At 45.9% G+C, this 19,909-nt stretch overlaps 1 protein-coding gene across 1 annotated transcript; it reads right to left on the bottom strand.

Annotated features, from left to right (window-relative positions):
- Positions 1-824: 824 nt before the first annotated feature.
- VIM (vimentin) lies at positions 825-11,713 on the bottom strand. The gene is made up of 9 exons (XM_038390281.2): positions 11,037-11,713; positions 10,025-10,085; positions 4,953-5,048; positions 4,710-4,871; positions 3,989-4,114; positions 2,826-3,046; positions 2,676-2,719; positions 1,820-1,905; positions 825-1,188 (listed from the first exon to the last, which is right to left on the bottom strand). Exons 1-9 carry the CDS (start codon positions 11,585-11,587, stop codon positions 1,147-1,149), a joined length of 1,389 nt encoding a protein of 462 aa, XP_038246209.1. The 5' UTR covers positions 11,588-11,713; the 3' UTR covers positions 825-1,146.
- Positions 11,714-19,909: the final 8,196 nt, after the last annotated feature.

The raw sequence follows: 19,909 nt of genomic DNA, 5'->3' as shown, positions 1-19,909 counted from the left end.
GAGTTACACAAACTGTTTCATGCTGCTAAGCCTATGCTTACCTGCCAGTAAAAGCACAGAGCCTCACTTCCTCCATGAGGAAGTGGTTTGATTGTGGGATGTGGGCTATTTTTGTATGGTCTCATTTTCAGCCATAGCTTAGTCATTTTTATCTAGTGTCAAGAGGCAATGAGCCTACAATTGTGTTAAGGCAGACAGCTAGCTTGTTCTCTACTTTGAGAGGATTTGTTCCCTCCCTTCCAGGCTTATAGTGGATGGTGATTACCAATTGTAGGATGGCACGAGTCTTTTAATATATAGTTAAAGGCCCTTGCTCTAGGTGCCACTGATGAGTGGTGTACATCTAAACACACAGGCAGACGCATTGGTGCAGCTTTTCACAGGTCTTTTTAAACTGCAAGTTTCTATAGATAGAAACTTGATTCCATAGCCTGGTTTTGAACCCAAGCACCTGCAGCTCATGAACTTGGATGCTCACCTGTGAAAACAAGGCTAATACTAACTGACTATGTTCACTAATAGCTAGTTAGTAATTTGCTAGAAATAATGTCAGTTCAACTTGCATTGAATTAAATGGACTACACAAACTGTCAGATGCGAGTGGTCCAATGCCCCTGTGTATAATAATTTGAAGCAAGCCAAAGTTAAAAGGAAGCGAGTACAAACTTAAGTTTCTTCCAAGTGTTTTTGCTGATTCTAAGGAAGTTCCATGCAACTGTCATTAATGGAGTTGTGCAGGTTACTTTCAGCACCAAAGTTGCTATGCCAATGCTTTTTGGGGAAGAATGATTGAAGTTTAACAAAATTAAAAACCACATTAGAAAGCCATTTTCCAAATATTTATTGAAGCAGTGAAATTGTTCATACTGTGCTGGAAAAAGCAGTTATTGAATTCAGAAACTTAAACAGTATTGCAGCACAAGATATTGCTATCTGTAAACTAGACTCCATTATCAACTCTAAACCTTCAGGGAGAGTCAGTTTGCAAGATCTAATACCTAGTCTCTAGCATAATAACCTTGCGCTTTTGGAAAAACTGCAGAAAGGCACTTAAGCTGTTTCTTCCTTTAAGATAGGGACTTTAAATTTTGCTGGTAAGAATCTTTTCACTGCACAAGTGAGAAGTGTGCAGTTTCTCTAGGGTTTTCACTCCAGATCATCATGATGCTGGGAAGTTTCATTGATAACCTGTTGAAGAATAAGGCGGCTTGCATTAATTCTGAGCAATTTCAATACTCAAGACATGATTGTAAAACTAGTTTTCTAGATTTATTCTGGTATACTATTAACAGCTAATAAACTCCCACTATGGCATAGTGGAAGATAGCCACTCACTTGCAGAAGAGTCAGCTATTGGTCAATTAAATTCCAAGTTGAAAGAGTGAGCAAAAAAGGCATGGGGAATTCAGATATACTTTGTTTACAAGCACCTTATTTGCCTGCCATATTGTAGAACTAAATTGCTTTTAGGAATGATGATATTTCAGAACCAGCTAACCCATCTCTCTAGGTCTAAAAATCTAGAAACAGTAGTAGCAGCTACTAGGATAGACGTGTCTTTGCAGCATGGTTATGACTAGAGGTCCCTAGTTTGTTGAAGGTTGCAGTTAGCACATTCTGATCTGTACAATATTCAGTCCAAGTGCATATTACTATACTGAGTTAGCACTTCTGTAGCTTGGGTAACACTTAAAGCATGCACTGTTTACTAAAAAGTAAACACTGTACACCACAACTAGCAGTTATCTAGTACCATTCTGTCTATTTGTTATTTGTTTTACTTCCTCCTCCACTAAAAGAAACTGATATGGGCACCAACCTCTCCATTTCTGGTTTCAACAGTTTTAATTAAGAGTGTCCTCTTTGAGTGGGTGTCAACCATAGGGTGAGAATCAATGTTGGTTTCTGCAGATGTAAAATTATTGGTCAGTTATGATTCTTTAGTGATGTAGTTTAAGTTACTCATTTGCTGTTGCACATACATGATAGAATGGACAGATACTTTACAGGAAAGACTGATGCACTTCATAGCAGACAAGTGCCAAGCATCAACAAAAGATCTTAAAATTGCTAGATGTTTTGTAATTTTAGTCATATCTTAAATCTGATCACCCATTGTCAAATATTTCAAACACTGTTTAGGAGGTCTCTATCCAGATCATTTACAGCAACTACTCTATACAAGGGGCTCCAGTCCGAGGTTATGACAAGTAACTTGGCTACATCAAAGCAAGATGTCTCAATTAAAGAGTTGGTTGTAGCCAGAGTTCTGGAAGTGGCTAATGATCCTGGGTGTTGATTTTCAGGTGCTCCTTTTGGAACCTCAAAAGGGCCTGATTTTCAGGGAGCATTAAGTTCCTGCATTCAGAAAAAAAACCCTTTTAAATGGTCTTTAGTTGGGTATCCAAGTTCACTAGCCCCGAAATACTGGTTGTGGAGTTATGAAATTACAAGGAATCGCTTTTTGAACTTAAAAAAGTAGTTAAAATACCAACATTTGAACTAGTGGTCTTTGGAGTTAAAAAACCAACATCTGGGTTCTGATATAAAAACCTGAATCAATTACAGCAGGCTAAAAGGAAGTGGTCTGTAGAGTATTAGTTTACCACAGCAAAAGGATACAAGTTGTCAAAGAAGTTTCCTACACTATTCATGAGATGTTAGATACTACTTACCCCGCAGGTTCAGGGAAGCAAAAGTTGGAATAGGCATGGTAATTCTGCAAAAGAGAATCTATGTTTAGTGAAGCTAGTCTCTGGAATTTGGCAATTCTTTAGCAGCTACTCTTCAGAGTTGCTGGTCATATTTGCATTAATTTTGTCTACCTGCTCTCCTCTCCCTCCAACAGTTTTCTATAGGTAGCAATCTCAATATCGAGAGCCATCTTGACATTCAGCAGTTCTTGGTACTCATGAAGATGGCGAGCCATTTCTTCCTTCATGTTTTGAATTTCTTCCTGCAGACGGGTAATAGTGTCTTGGTAGTTAGCAGCTTCAACAGCAAAGTTGTCCTCCATTTCACGCATCTGGCGCTCCAGGGACTCATTCTACAAGAGAATTTTTCAAGTCAAGTGTTGGCTGCAGTTTAGTAGCGGTCAGCCTTCACCTGTTGGTTGTTTAACCCCATATATTCTCTTCTATAATAGAAGTTTAATACCCTCACCACTAATTCACCAGTGGAAGGTGCTCAAAAAAGGGGATATGACTAACATCTGCCATGTGTTAGCTTTCATCCTCTCATGGGAGAATTATGGGAGCAATGTAGTCTAACTACAAACCAACTGCAACATTTACATATCAGAAGAGGCAAGGTCACAGTGCACCCTGCATTTGGAGTGGAAATTGGTGGTATTGTCCCCATTGTTCCTTGTCTCACAATCCAAGAGCAGCCCCTGAGAAACCTCACCAGCAAGTTTCACGTAGTACTAATCAGGTCAGTGGTTTATTTTCAAAGAGACCTAGATTTGAAGCATTGACAGTGTGCCTAGTTATTGAAGTTTCTGCATTAAGTGGAATTTGACCAGCTTAAAGATTTGCTTAGTTATACAAGGAAAAAACATGTCCATTCTTTAAAGCTTGCTTCACAGAGGTACCGATATACAAATATTAAAATTAGATCTGAAGCCTTTTGTTTTTCCAAAGGGAAATATAAGGAGTAAACATGGTGCAAAGTGTAAGATTAGTTAACAGTGGATTAATCTTTCAGTTACTCAGCTTGTAAACTGACAGCTCAATACTTCAGCTTTAAAAATAAGGTGTCAAACTGACCAGTCACCCCAAGTTTTCATTCCATAAATAGCCAGCCAGTACACAGCTGAAAGATGCAAGTTAATCAAAAGGGCCCTTTAGCTTCTATTTTAGAAGCACATCATATTTACATGAGTCTGCAATCTTGTTTGATAGGTCACCTCCATCTTAGCATTTAGTTATTGTAATATGACAAGATATCAGTACAAGTAGTAACAGCTGTAGTGCTATGTTTCACTTACAGTTCCTTTAAGTGCATCAACTTCACAGGTGAGGGACTGTATTTGTCTGCGGTACTCATTAGCTTCCTGTTTGGCCTGACGTAGGGCATCATTGTTCCTAGTAGCAGCTTCAGAGAGGTCTGCAAACTGTTGAAAAACCCCCAGATTTACAGTTAGTATAATGGTATGACAAAAATTTGTCATACCATTATCTGGAACACAGGAGTAAGAGGATTTTGAGGCAATTAAGAAACTGCACATACAAAGATCTTAATACTTTAAAACAGAGGCTCTAAACTAGTGCCATGCTGTTACAGCTCTTCATTCTCTAATTTGATGGTTAAAAGTGAAATGTATACATTTTCTAAAAAGTTAGCATTCATTATTCTTTAGCTAAAATGTTTGCTATATTTTCACCTATCCATTCCTTCCTCTACCAGCTCATCAGTACACAAGCCACCCCTAGTGCATGGGATGCTTCTAACTATGTAAATAGGAAAGATGACAAAACAGTAGTTTAGCTTCCTGTAGTATCTAGGTTCTTGACACAGTATTGTGGATCAGGGCCTACTGTACTGTAGATTTGTGACAGGCTGCATCAGTTTTCCTGATTTGGGAAAGTTAGATAAAGCCTTGCCTCCTGGATGCAAGTAGTTATGCATTATGGCAAAGCTATCCTGGATATCTAAAAGGTAAAGTTAAGCCAAATATCCTTATTGCCACACAAGAGCCATTCACTTACCTTGGACTTGTACCATTCTTCAGCTTCCTGAAGATTCTTAGCAGCAACACTTTCATACTGCTGACGGACATCACGCAGGGCAGCAGTGAGATCTGGTTTAGCAACGTCCACATCAATTTGGATGTGTTGTTCCTGAATCTGGGCCTGCAGTTCCCGGATTTCCTTAAGAAAAAAGGGTGGACAGTCAAGTATTGTTCTATGGTAGAAGGTACAGATTAATATTCTAAAGAAGATGCATTTTACCTCATCATGAAGCTTCTTCAAGAAGACAATCTCTTCTTGCAAGGACTCAACTTTACGCTCAAGATCAAGACGTGCCAGAGAGGCATTGTCAACATCCTAATTAAAAGGGAAAGATCATTTAGCAAGGTCACTATACTAATAGTAGGAGGGGGAAGAAGAAAAAAAAAAAAAAAAATCAGCGTAACAAGTAAGTTTGCTTTTATGATCCAAAGTCAAGCAGCACAGAGTGACCTACCTGAAAGCCTGTAGCCAGAAATAATTGGAAATCTATTTGCAAATTGGGTACTTGCATGCATAGAGTTGCATGTCAACTGTAGGGGTGTGTATTTTGTATATAAACATCAAATCAAGCAGCATGTTTCAGTCCAACTCAAAAGCATTTGGATTTTTCTGAAGTATGTTATGCATTCTTCATCAGAAGAGAAGAAGTCAGGATAACAGAAAGTTAGGGAATTTCTTGCCAAATTCTCTGGCAACATTAATCCTATCCTTAAGAAAAAGGATTGGTATATTTTATCCATCAGAACACCTCCCCGCCTTCTACTTGAAGTTACTGCTTACTGTCCTCATTACATGACTAGATAGCACTAATAGTGCTCAGCTTGGCACCATGCTTTATCTCAGAAGGGAAGTATTCATTGATGGCTTAATTGTGCCTGATCTAAAGAGCTTTTAAGGTCAACCCATTCTGGGAGAAGATTGTTATACAAATCTAGTCATCTACCTTGTGTAGATTGTCAAGGGTTCGTGGAATTTAAGAGGATTGTTTACATATTCAATCTTAAATTGTATGCCAGATGTGCCATCACCAGAAGTAGTGGTTAGTACCCCCCCCCCCCATTTTAACCGGTGGTACCTGATATGCTTGTAGTTCAAGACTTGCCATAAACTTCAAATTGACCTAACAGGTTCATTAGAGTTTAACAGCCTACAGTACAGGGACTAACTTGATAAGCTTTAGTTGGAGGAGTTCCAACTTGCATTGTGCTCATGTAATGGAAGCACATGTAGGTAATAGTTAAACTTCATTCAGTTCATTAAAATTAATTTAATCACAACTTGTAATCAGTCTTTCCTCCAGTTTGGAAGGCCATGTAGAGTGAGTTTAAGAAGCTCCATAGTCCTAGCATCAGGGCTAAGTTTTCAAAGTAGTGTGTTGGAGCCAGATATGCAATTAGATCATGCATAGATCTGAATATTTACTAGGACTTGTTTTTTTAGTTTAAACACTCCATGATGGACAAAACAATTTTAGAGGACTGGATATGCTTGTTTTTTTAGATGCATCTCTGAATTTAAGCCAAGAGGTCAGTCTTGCCATGGGCTCATTAGACATATTCCCTAGTACCAGACTAGCTGGGTATACATTGCAGTAACTCATTCATTGTACTGATGCACTACCTGGTTGTGCCCCAAAAGCAAGCAACTCATTGAAGCTTTACCAAATGATGGATTGCAGATGCATCAAATAGCTTTTCATTCTGAAGCAGTTACCTGCTGAACTATGTAATGCAAGTGAACTTATTTGCTTACTTCAAGAACAGCTTACCACGTAAGTGTTATTTTGCTGTTCTGATGTGGAATTTTAAGTGCCACAAAAAAGTATCCTACAGTTCTCTGAAATTATACTTAAAGGTTGAAATAGCATGACACTTCTGTGCTCTGGTAGGAAGATGCAGGCTGTTCCTTCTCAAGAAGGAAAGTCCAGAGCAAGCTATACATTTAGTTTTGCATGTCAAACTTTTGCAATCCATTTACCAAGGGAAAGATTTGTCATGCCAATGCTTGACTGGTCTTTTTATTCTTCAAATGCATGCATCTTGAAAGCTTCCTGTGGTTTTGATCTTGAAAGTGCACAAGTCATTTGTAGTCAGACCCAAGACAGTGGCACTCATACTGAATGGGAGTTAGTCTTAACAGGTCTTCAGTGACATTTATGGTTAGTACCTGTATTTCTGCTGACCAGTATTTATTACTGAATTCTATGCATCCAGTATTACTGGCACCTTACTTCTTAAAGGTTCAGTACGTGTATCCCATTTTCTTTATTGATGGTGGTACTGGGTATCTAGTTACAGCAAGGATTGAGATATTAGAGCCACAAAAAAAATCACTTCTGAGTGACCTGTTTGTTAGAATACAATCATTTATGCTATTAGCATATATGGCAACTAAGTGTAATCCAGTCTATGGATTATGCTGAAAACGTTTGACACCAAGGAATAGGAGCAAGTGCATGCTGAGAGTGCTGCTGCCACCCCCAGTCTAGACAGTTACATCAGTTTGAAAGTGAACTGTGTCCCTTTAAAAACACAGCTAAGTGCCAGGTTTCAGAGTAGCAGCTGTGTTAGTCTGTATTTGCAAAAAGAAAAGGAGTAGTTGTGGCACCTTAGAGACTAATTTATTAGAGCATAAGCTTTCGTGAGCTACAGCTCACTTCATCAGATGAAGTGAGCTGTAGCTCACAAAAGCTTATGCTTAATAAATTTGTTAGTCTCTAAAGTGCCACAAGTACTCCTTTTCTTTTTACAGCTAAGTGCAAGATCCTTTGCACACCTTTAATAAATTAAGCCAAACTAGTTCCCTTGCTGAGTTCAGCTCAGTGGAACTAGATCAAGGTTAGGTGCATTTAAGAGTGCCTATGCAGGACTTTATACCAGTTTAAGTCAATTACATTATTAGGCAAGCCAGTGCCATGTGTGTTAAGACAAGCCTGATGTTGTGAAACATACAATCTATTCTTTAAATAGAAAAAAAATTGAAATTCATTAAGGTGATGCCTGGTATCTTCCACATTTCAGGCAAGCAACTCCATTTTTCAATATGGCTTCATTCTTACATAAAGAGATCATGCTATTTGTCTTGAGCAAGGCTTGGGACTGTTGCACAATTCAGCTGGGTTGGCAAACTTCTGGTCGTCATTTAGACAGACATCCACTAGGGACTCTAGAACACCAGACTAAGCAACTTTGTGACCCAAGACATCTGAGCTGGCTGGAGATAAAAGGAATTCTAGTAATGCCTTTCCACAGTGATAATCTCTTTTGAAAAAAGTTTTGAGAGGCAAGTTCTTTAAAATATCAAAAAGAACCAACTCAAGTTAGAAGTTTTGGGTTTCTAACTAATGGAAAGAAAGGCTGAGGTTGCAAGAACACCTCTAATTGCTTTTAATGTAGGGATCAGTAGATCTCAAAGCACTTTACACTTTCCTCCCCCATCTATAAAATGGGGAAACAGAGGCACATATGGATGATGCGAGTTGTCCAACATTACCAGCAGGCTACTAACAGAGCTGGGATAGAACCCAGGTCTTCCAAGTTGCAGTCCAACACTGTAAAATGCTCTGAAGAGCTCAAAACTTGTATGTTAACTGAAACCTAGTTTCTTACTAAAAAGAAAGTTATCTAGACAGCTTGCAACTCACATTACAGTTTAGATGACTCAATGTTCCTCATTTATTCTTTGAGAATTTCTTTTCAAGAAAAATCCAGTATACACAATCTTATGACTTGATTGCTGTTAACTTTTGAGATCATGACCAGGGATCCTAGAAATCCGTTTGCCATGGAAAAACAATTTGTGTTTTTACAGAGAATATTTAGTTTACATTTTGTGGGGGGGGGGAAAAAAAAAAAAAAAAAAAAAAAAAAAAAAGACAGTGAAACTCCATTTATCCGATCTAATTGTGACTGGGGCCAGATCAGAAACAACAAATTCTGATCAGGAGAACTGGCAAAGAGCTTTCGACCCCGCAGTTTAAGATGAAGGAGCTTGGGCAATGAGCCACAGGTGGCTGGTGGTTCAGTTAATACAGAGAGCTGGATAATGGAGGCTCAGATAAATGGGGTTCTACTGTATAAAACAGAAGAATTTGGCATAAGAAATACAAATTTTAATTCTATTAATTTTAATAATATCAATGGCACTGGTAGGCTTCAAACTTGCTTAAAAATGGTATCAGTAAAAAACATACATACATACGAGAGAGTTACTAAACTTTAATTCCCTAATCACAGAAAAAATGGGTTTTGTTTTGTTTGTTTTTTTAAAGTCAGAGAATTGTGGGTTTATCACAGATAACTAGAATCCCTGGTCAGACCCTCCCCTAAAACCTGAAGGCAGCCAGAAAGAAGTTGTCTGACCTATCAGTAGACAGCCCTAACAGGAAAATTCTCACATGTTAGGGCAGTTCTTTTTTTGCAAGAATTTCAGGGCAGCATAGCTAAGTTGGTCAATTCCCATAATGGAGTCCTGTACTAGGAATTTTAAGACTGGGCCATATCTAAAATAACTTGTTATAAAACATTTCTCTAAAATATGCTTACATCATTACACATTCAGTAAGAATGCAGCCTACAGCAAGCCACTCTTCAATACAAAGAGTTCTATTATTTCAATCTGCAGCCACCATGCTTGCCATAATGCCTGTATCTGCATTCCATAGTGAATCCCATAGAAACCATTAATACCCTTCAGCCAAGCAAACAGATGGCTCCCTTTCACCCTTATTGGATCAGAAAGTGATTCCACATTGGAGTGCTTTTGTAGAATAGGCTAGTCTTAGATAAAGCAAAATAGCTGTTCCCCTCCCCACTTAAGACTACATCATCCCTAAAGAAGTTACTACATGAGAACTGGTGGATTCTTGTTAAAAAAAGTCCCCCACAAAAATCTAGAGTCTTATTTCTACACTTTATCCATTCTCTGCTTAAAGGTTTCACTTCTGATGTGTTAGACATTGCACCTAGTCATGCAAGACAACATTTGTTTCAATTTACTCATTGCAAATACATTCAAAAGTTTCTACTAAAAACATAGCAGATCTGAATCTCCAGATAATACTTTAAAAAAAACTTAACTGTTTTCAATTTTATCAGTGTCTAGACTAAAGGAATGGCAATGCCCTTGAATAGAGTAACTTCCTGAAGGTACTGAGAGAAGTCTTGTACCTTTACAAGTTGCTTTTTACCACTAGGTGGCTCTACATCCGACTTGTACATTATGCCAACTTTACACATTTGGCTTTACATTCAGTGTGCTCCTTATTTTAATATGCAGAGATGATTACAAACCTGTCTGAAAGATTGCAGGGTGTTTTCAGCTTCTTCTCGCTGAATCATCTCTTCTTGCAACCTGAAAATAGTAGCATATTGAACAAACAAATAATGAACTAGGGAAAAAAAAATCAGCACTAGTGTCTGTTCAAATCTAGCTGGTAGCCACACCCAGTCAACATCCCAGTCAGAGGGGGAAATGGGCCTCTGACAAAAAAAAAAAAAAAAAAAAATCTCATTCCGACATTTTTCTGGTCTGTGCCCTCTTTATTAAGTTTGCATGACTGGGCTTTGAGGCTCTGCTGTTACAGCAGTCTGAAATCCACAGATAGCCTCACAAGCAGTGCCAAAAAACCGTTACTGCTTATTCAGCTAATGAGCAACAAGAGGCTGACCTAGATTGGGTTGGTTTTAAATAATCTTTTGCTAAATTCAGATTCTGTTAGGCTGCAATATTTAAGAAGTGGATTAATTTGCCAAGCTAAAGTTCTCAAAACGTACTAAAAACCTCAAGATCAGATCCACACTACCACAGTAAATCCTGAGAAATCAGATGAGTGTAGCAAAGCTAATTTTTTACTTGGTCTTTTCACTACACTAAAAAAAAAAAAAATTATATATATATAAATTAGAGAGCCAAGTAGGAGATGCTCCTACAAGATGGTAGCCGCCCAGGGTTGTTTTCTACAAAAGCCTGCGCCTTCAAACTTTAATTTGGAGGAGAAAAGCCTTTAATATACACATCAGCCTTGTTTCGGCTCCAGGCAAGTTAGCTTATGGGTGCACACCGGTTAGTTATCCATGGGGACGGGATCCGTTTTGCGCTCCCTCCACCTCCCCGCTGCTGAAGCTCAGTTTCCACGGCCAACTAGTAGGGGGCTGACACCAGCACAACTTTAAGCGGTGTTCAGGCGCTGGAGGAGCGTCTCGCACTTCGGGGATGTAGATGGTTCCCTTCGCTCCCCCCTTTGCCCTTGGGGAGACGCCAGGGCGCCCCCCCCATCCTCCCCCCCCCCCCCCGGGCACTCACTTCTCCCTGAGCCGCAGGATGTCGTCGGCCAGGTTGTCCCTCTCCACCTCCACCCTGGCTTTGTCGTTGGTGAGCTGGTCCACCTGCCGGCGGAGCGCCCGCATCTCCTCCTCATAGAGGTCCCCCAGGCGGGAGGTGCCCTTGCCCTTGAGCTGCTCCAGCTCGGCCAGCAGGATCTTGTTCTGCTGCTCCAGGAAGCGCACCGTGTCGATGTAGTTGGCGAAGCGGTCGTTCAGCTCCTGCAGCTCCACCTTCTCGTTGGTGCGGTTGGCCTTGAACTCCGTGTTGATGGCATCGGCCAGCGAGAAGTCCACGGTGTCGTGGATGAGCCGCGTGGGGGGCAGGCTGCTCCGCAGCCGCAGGGCCGAGGCCTTGGTGGCGTAGACGCCGCCGGGCGAGGAGGAGACCAGGCGGCTGCTGCCGGGGCGGATGGCGCTGCCCAGCGAGTAGCGGCTGGCGGAGGTGATGTAGCGGCTCCCCGAGGTGCTGGGGCGGCTGCCGGCCCCGAACATCCTGCGGTACGAGCTCTTGCTGCTTGCGGTCGTGCTCATGGCGGCGGCCGGCGCTTTGTACGTCCAGGGGCCGCTGGGTCCCGCAGACTCTTGCTCGAGCGAGAGAGGCGAAGGAGACCGACGGCGGCTGCTGGCGGCGGTACTTATACCCCCGCCACGCCCTCAGCCCGGCCGCGCGGCCCCCTCCCCTGCCAGCCAACCCGGCCCGACGGGCGGGCCCGCCCTGCACAGAGCCGGAGCCCGGAGCCGGAGGCGGGGCCGCGCCGGGCCGGGCGAGGGTCTCGCCACTGCTCGCCCGGGCCCGCGCGGCAGTGCGCACAAAGGCGGCGGGGGGGAGGGTCCCCGGGCCCGGGGAGGGTCGGAGCGGTTTGCCGGGGCTCAGAATGAGGGGACAGGGCGTGGGGAGCAGGGGGTCAGTAGGCGGTGGGGTGGGGGAATCAGGAGGGAGACAGTAGGAGGCGGGGGAATGGGGTCAGTAAGGGGGGAATAGGGGGCAGTAGGAGGCGGGGAGCAGGAGGGAGACAGTAGGAGGCGGGGGGAATTGGGGTCAGTAAGGGGGGAATAGGGGGCAGTAGGAGGCGGGGAATCAGGAGGGAGACAGTAGGAGGCGGGGGGAATTGGGGTCAGTAAGGGGGGAATAGGGGGCAGTAGGAGGCGGGGAGCAGGAGGGAGACAGTAGGAGGCGGGGGGAATTGGGGTCAGTAAGGGGGGAATAGGGGGCAGTAGGAGGCGGGGAGCAGGAGGGAGACAGTAGGAGGCGGGGGGAATGGGGTCAGTAAGGGGGGAAAATGGGGCAGTAGGAGGCGGGGAGCAGGAGGGAGACAGTAGGAGGCGGGGGAATGGGGTCAGTAAGGGGGGAATAGGGGGCAGTAGGAGGCGGGGAGCAGGAGGGAGACAGTAGGAGGCGGGGGGAATTGGGGTCAGTAAGGGGGGAATAGGGGGCAGTAGGAGGCGGGGAATCAGGAGGGAGACAGTAGGAGGCGGGGGAATGGGGTCAGTAAGGGGGGAATAGGGGGCAGTAGGAGGCGGGGAGCAGGAGGGAGACAGTAGGAGGCGGGGGGAATTGGGTCAGTAAGGGGGGAATAGGGGGCAGTAGGAGGCGGGGAGCAGGAGGGAGACAGTAGGAGGCGGGGGGAATGGGGTCAGTAAGGGGGGAAAATGGGGCAGTAGGAGGCGGGGAGCAGGAGGGAGACAGTAGGAGGCGGGGGAATGGGGTCAGTAAGGGGGGAATAGGGGGCAGTAGGAGGCGGGGAGCAGGAGGGAGACAGTAGGAGGCGGGGGGAATTGGGGTCAGTAAGGGGGGAATAGGGGGCAGTAGGAGGCGGGGAATCAGGAGGGAGACAGTAGGAGGCGGGGGAATGGGGTCAGTAAGGGGGGAATAGGGGGCAGTAGGAGGCGGGGAGCAGGAGGGAGACAGTAGGAGGCGGGGGGAATTGGGGTCAGTAAGGGGGGAATAGGGGGCAGTAGGAGGCGGGGAGCAGGAGGGAGACAGTAGGAGGCGGGGGGAATTGGGGGTCAGTAAGGGGGGAAAAGGGGGCAGTAGGAGGCGGGGAGCAGGAGGGAGACAGTAGGAGGCGGGGGGAATTGGGGTCAGTAAGGGGGGAATAGGGGGCAGTAGGAGGCGGGGAGCAGGAGGGAGACAGTAGGAGGCGGGGGGAATTGGGGTCAGTAAGGGGGGAATAGGGGGGCAGTAGGAGGCGGGGAATCAGGAGGGAGACAGTAGGAGGCGGGGGAATGGGGTCAGTAAGGGGGGAATAGGGGGCAGTAGGAGGCGGGGAGCAGGAGGGAGACAGTAGGAGGCGGGGGAATTGGGGTCAGTAAGGGGGGAATGGGGTCAGTAGGAGGCGGGGAGCAGGAGGGAGACAGTAGGAGGCGGGGGGAATTGGGGTCAGTAAGGGGGGAAAAGGGGGCAGTAGGAGGCGGGGAGCAGGAGGGAGACAGTAGGAGGCGGGGGGAATGGGGTCAGTAAGGGGGGAAAATGGGGCAGTAGGAGGCGGGAGCAGGAGGGAGACAGTAGGAGGCGGGGGAATGGGGTCAGTAAGGGGGGAATAGGGGCAGTAGGAGGCGGGGAGCAGGAGGGAGACAGTAGGAGGCGGGGGGAATTGGGGTCAGTAAGGGGGGAATAGGGGCAGTAGGAGGCGGGGAGCAGGAGGGAGACAGTAGGAGGCGGGGGGAATTGGGGTCAGTAAGGGGGGAATAGGGGGCAGTAGGAGGCGGGGAATCAGGAGGGAGACAGTAGGAGGCGGGGGGAATTGGGGTCAGTAAGGGGGGAAAAGGGGGCAGTAGGAGGCGGGGAGCAGGAGGGAGACAGTAGGAGGCGGGGGAAATGGGGTCAGTAAGGGGGGAAAACGGGGCAGTAGGAGGCGGGGAGCAGGAGGGAGACAGTAGGAGGCGGGGGGAATTGGGGTCAGTAAGGGGGGAAAAGGGGGCAGGAGGAGGCGGGGAGCAGGAGGGAGACAGTAGGAGGCGGGGGGAATTGGGGTCAGTAAGGGGGGAATAGGGGGCAGTAGGAGGCGGGGAGCAGGAGGGAGACAGTAGGAGGCGGGGGGAATTGGGGTCAGTAAGGGGGGAATAGGGGGCAGTAGGAGGCGGGGAATCAGGAGGGAGACAGTAGGAGGCGGGGGAATGGGGTCAGTAAGGGGGGAATAGGGGGCAGTAGGAGGCGGGGAGCAGGAGGGAGACAGTAGGAGGCGGGGGAATTGGGGTCAGTAAGGGGGGAATAGGGGGCAGTAGGAGGCGGGGAGCAGGAGGGAGACAGTAGGAGGCGGGGGGAATTGGGGTCAGTAAGGGGGGAAAAGGGGGCAGTAGGAGGCGGGGAGCAGGAGGGAGACAGTAGGAGGCGGGGGGAATGGGGTCAGTAAGGGGGGAAAATGGGGCAGTAGGAGGCGGGGAGCAGGAGGGAGACAGTAGGAGGCGGGGGAATGGGGTCAGTAAGGGGGGAATAGGGGGCAGTAGGAGGCGGGGAGCAGGAGGGAGACAGTAGGAGGCGGGGGGAATTGGGGTCAGTAAGGGGGGAATAGGGGGCAGTAGGAGGCGGGGAGCAGGAGGGAGACAGTAGGAGGCGGGGGGAATTGGGGTCAGTAAGGGGGGAAAAGGGGGCAGTAGGAGGTGGGGAGCAGGAGGGAGACAGTAGGAGGCGGGGGGAATGGGGTCAGTAGGAGGCGAGTGGGGGAGCAGAAGGGACAGTAGACGGCGGGAATCGGGGTCAATGGGAGGCAGAAGGGGGTCAGGCAGCAGGGGGAATCAGGAGGGGGTCATTAGGAGGCAGGATAGAGGATTTGGGGGTCAGTAGGGGGCAGGATGGGGGTGGGTAGGAGATGGGGATGCGGGGTCAGTAGGAGGCAGTGTGGAGAGAGTAAGAGGGGTCGGTAGGAGGCAGGGTGGGGAGAACAGGAGGAGGCATAGTGCAGAGAGCTGGAAAGGGTCAGGAAGCAGGGAGGATCAGGGGATCAGTAGGAGGCAGGTGGGGAAGCAGGAGGAGGGTAAGCAAGAGGCAGGGTGGGAGGATCAAGCAAAGGAGAAGAGGGGAAGAAGGAGGAATCAGACGTGGAAGGAGTGACCGGGGAGGGAGGCTAGAGAAGGGAGGGGAAGGGGCCAGAGCACTTTGCAAGCCTTTTCCCTGCCCTGTGGGTAGCAGCTGGGCACTCTGCGTGGGCTCCCGTGCCATGGGAAAGGGTGTTCATGTGCTTTATGGAGCTGAGGGTCAGGACCCTCCATGCTCCCCTGGTGCCCTGGCAGGGAGGCTGGGTTCAGGGCGGGTGCAGGGCAGGGTGATGGAGCAGGGCTTGGGGTTAAGCAGGGAGGCGGACAATCTCCCTTTCTCTAGGAGTCACTGATGCCGGCTCTGCCATGCCAGAACCGTGTGCAGAGGCGGGTGAACTAAGTGCATGTTCAGGGCTGAGTGCCGATGTCTGAGACATGCACCATACCAGCGTTGCTCACGCTGGGTACATTCCCAGGTAGCTTGTGGTGTACCTAGGCCACTCTGCTCTCACCAAGCCTGTGCATAAACTGGGCTGCTGCTTTTTTTGTGGGGGGGGGCAACTTGTGGGGAGGCAGTGGCTAGTCTGAAGCTCATAGTTTGGCACGGGGTGCCCAGAGGCTCTGATGTCTGCCCGAAAGCAAGGAGGGGAATCTCTGAGCTGATTCCTTTGCACTGTCTGAATCAAAGTAACCCAAACTTCCCCCCACAGCACCCTGTTCCCAAACACAGCTTCTGCTCATCATATTTTAAACCCTTTGTAAAAAGTGCTCTAGCAGAAAAACACACATTGCAACCCTGACGCAGCACAGAACAGGCATGTTAGTAACAACATCTGGGGCTAAATAAAAACAGTCACTGACTGTGTGCAACAACTCAAGGCTAGACACTATAGACATCTATTTTAAAGGGACAGTGACAATTTGAATGTTTTGATATTGATAAGAAAAAAAATCCAGTTTCTGATAAGCAACCATTAAATAGTATGTGCTGATTATTTTATAAAATAAAAATTGTATAAGAGATTTTTCTTCTTCCCTATAGCTGTTCAGGGGAAACTGAATATCAGGAAAATAGTGAAATTAACTATATGAAAAGGACTGTCAAATATATGAAATATACACTGAAAAATGGAGAAAACCTTTTTTGTTAACTTCTTTCAGTTACTATAATCTCCGGTATTACTTATTAGGCACAAAATTGTCAGGCCCAAATGAGATTTTCTGAATTCCCTTTGGCTGGGTGAGCTAATGGACTAGGTTTTTGGGAGTCAGTGAAGGTGCAGATTTCTTTTATTGTTCTGTTTTGTTGTTAATGTTTTAACAAGAAACACTTCGATTAGTTAAAATTTGAAAGTAGATGTAATAGAGTGTTACCAGAATAGTCGAATGACACCGGATTAAGATTTTGCTCCTGCTTCTTGGCACAACCCTCTGATTTGGATGAGAGAGCAGGCTCCAGTTTAATGACAGAACCATTTAAGTTAATGGGAGCATTGCCATTGACTTGAATGGACATAGGATCAGCGAGCAATTGACTAAATGACAACTATAGTGTGGCATAATAACTGGCAGCAATTATTTGAAGGATATAAATATCAAGGATCAGATGCTATACGTTATACTGAGGCAAAACTCCCATTTGTAGTCAATGGGAATTTTGCCTTAGAAGGATTGGGCTCTCAGCCGGGAAGAGAAATTATGTACTGGTAGTAGTTCAGGAGTTAAAACTATGAGTTATGGAATGAAACTAAGAAAAGGAAAAAATAGTGGAACATCAGGGAAAAACACTCTCTCTCTCTCTCTCTCTCCCTTCCTCCCTCCTCCTGGGGAAAAGACCTGTCCTCGACAGAGCAACTAAATGACTTTCTAGGTCTTTTCGATCTTTAATTGCTACGAAAAACTATTTGATCTAGTGTAACTTTTTTTTGTTTTTATTTTTTTAGATCTCTCACCATCTTGCTCACAACCCCATAAAAACTAATATTTATATTGGATATGCTGATAGACGTGAACATACAGATGGACAATGACGAAGTTGCAAAGTAGAGGGTCTGATTCTCCTATCACAGGGCACAATCAAGTGCGTGGGAGTTACTCATATCCCATGGGGAAGAATCAGGCCCAGAATATTTTGTAAAGAGATGTTTTATAAAGGAATTTGTGCTGTGTTTTTATTCTGGATAGGATCTGGAAGGAAAAGAATGTAGTTTGGATCTAAATGAAGGGATTTATTTTGAACCTCTGTGCTGCCCTCCTTCAGGCCTTACTTTGTTGTTTTCATTGCAACTTAGTCAAGCAAGTGAAGCTGACATGGTTGAGCTACAGAAGTGTTTGCAACACAAGTCCTGCACAATAGCTCACTTCATTCTCTCATTCAATAGGTGGCAGGGGTCACACACGTACATAGCATTCCTGGGGCTAACTCTACTGGCATCCTGGACTGTCCTGAGATGTGACATCCCAGCTCTGTGAGAGCTCTTTATTTCAACCATCAAGTTTCAGCTATAAATCTTTGTGAGTCTTCTTAAAGTCCTGGCACAAGAATATACCCTCCCTCCATGAGAAAGCAAAAGTAAGGCAGCCCATAACAAGCAGCCTCATAGATTAAAAATGTATTACTTGGTAAGTACTGATAGTTTAGCAGTACTTTTTAAAAAAAGATGCACCACACCCAGTCAGCACTGTATTATTACTAATAGAACACTAATTGTTTATGCTTCATATGCTGATAATGAGTGTCATGTTTTCATAGAATCATAGAAGATCAGGGTTGGAAGGGACCTCAGGAGGTCATCCAGTTCAACCCTCTGCTCAAAGCAGGACTAATCCCCAACTAAATCATCCCAGCCAGGGCTTTGTCAAGCCTGACCTTCAAAACCTCTAAGGAAGGAGATTCCACTACCTCCCTAGGTTTTCAGCATTTACTTTCCCCCAAATTCAGGGGTGTTTGCTTTGGCAAATAAATTTGAAAACCCTAATATTGAAATATGATTTGCCATATGTTTGTTCCCTTCTGACCTATGCATTTCTTGGCCAGTAGCCTTACTGTTGCTTTTTGCCATGAAATTTCCTAGAAGTGTTAAGAAGTTGTTAACCAGAGTGTGATAATCAGAGTGGCATTAAACCTTTAACGTCATTTGTTGGGTGGCCCTTACACAGGTCATAAGTGGGGGAAGGTGCAATGAGTGTCTCCCCTATTGCCGGGTCCATACAGTCTGCCATGTACAGTCTGTGCTGTCAAAGGCGTGCGTGGACTGACCTCTCCATGCACCTCCTAAGATGAAAGAAAATCCAATGGCAGTGGGGAAATATTGTATCCAGTTAAAACTTCACAGGGGATTTTAGGCAGACCCAGAATTGGAATTTGGACATAACATCATGGCTAACACCCTTACTTTTGGGTAAGTGCTATGGAGTCCTTAATGGCCATAACTGGTCAGGACCTTCATTTCCTGACCCATCAGAAAGATGGCATTTCTAGGAGCACTGTGGCCACTAACTGTCATGAGTAAGGTCCTGTACTTGCACCTGTTCACTACTCCTGACACCTTAACGGGTCAGGTAGACTGCCTGATGGTCTACCCTGTCTGATTGGCTGAGAAATCTAGGAGGCTGGTTCTTAAACCCAGCAGTACTCAATACACATGCCTATGAACTCTTTGCCTCCCTATATCTGTCTCTCTCCAAGCCCTATTCCTGGCTTGCTTCTCCATGGCCCCAGCTCAGATCCTGTCCTGCACCCAGCCTTACTTCAGTCCTGTGTCCCAGCCTTGCTCCTGCCTCAGAACCAGCCCTGCTCCATCTTTCTCTGACTCCTGATAATCCAGTTCTGGCCTTCAGCTCTGATTCCTGACCATTGGCTCTAGTGTTCAGACTGTGACTGCAGTTCTGACCTTTGGCCTTGGTCCCAGCACTGTCTTGAACCTTGGCTCTGGCATTTGGACTCTGACCACCTGTGTCATGAATCCACAGTTTTGGAGTTCTGGAACAGTCCCTAAGAGTCCCTTTAGTGTGTCAGAGCTACTTAGGGTCACATTCTTTCACTAGGATAAGCCACTCGGCTTCACCGTTCCTTAGACTGAAGCTCGGAGCCTTCAGCACTCCTGCTTCACACCGTGAGCTCCCTTCAGGGAGTCCACCTGAGTTGGAGACTTAAGATAGACTTGTACACCCAAAGCTCCCAGTGCACCTCCACCCTCAGCATCTGCAGTGACTCTCAGCCAGCATTGTAGAAACAGTTGGGTTTATTAGGTGTCTGGAACACAGCGTAGAAAGTCCTTGGTTAGTGTGGAGAATGGAAAGTTACAGCATAGTCCATCTTGGTCAGCCCAGAGCCCTCTGACACCTCTTCTTTTCCATTTAACAAGCAGCTCCCCCTTCTAGCAGCCCACACTTAACAACAGTTGGCCCATCCTTAGCCCTTTGTTCTTGGGCAAACATTGCCACCTGGTACTCCTCCTCAGCCCTTTGTTCTTGAGCTGGTCAAACACGGCTGGCTTCCTGTGGAGAGGTGGCCCATCCATGGTCGTTAGTGGATAAGTACCAAATGCCCAGACAACTGGAGTGGCCAGTGTTTTCTCGGACTCTCCATGGGCATGAGGCCCAGACCCCAGGCAGTTAGTGTCAGTCAAACCTGTTTCTATGGGCCTCTGCAGAGAGTAAACAACCTTTTCCTACCACCTAGTTAACAATGCAGCATATAGGAGAAACTGAGGCACACACACTATTCATACAAAATATTACAGGAAAATTCCCTCTCCATCACAGCCTGACTGCCTATGACCTGGTCAGCTGACACTAACACCATACTAGGATATATTCAGTAATGCCCAGAAGTAAAATTCCATTAAAGAATCTCCAGCTCTGTTTATTACAATG

The sequence above is a fragment of the Dermochelys coriacea genome, chromosome 2, assembly GCF_009764565.3.
Source record: "Dermochelys coriacea isolate rDerCor1 chromosome 2, rDerCor1.pri.v4, whole genome shotgun sequence".
Lineage (NCBI taxonomy): Eukaryota > Metazoa > Chordata > Testudines > Dermochelyidae > Dermochelys > Dermochelys coriacea.
Note: the sequence above shows the minus strand (reverse complement) of the source record. Positions and strands in the feature narration are given on the sequence as shown.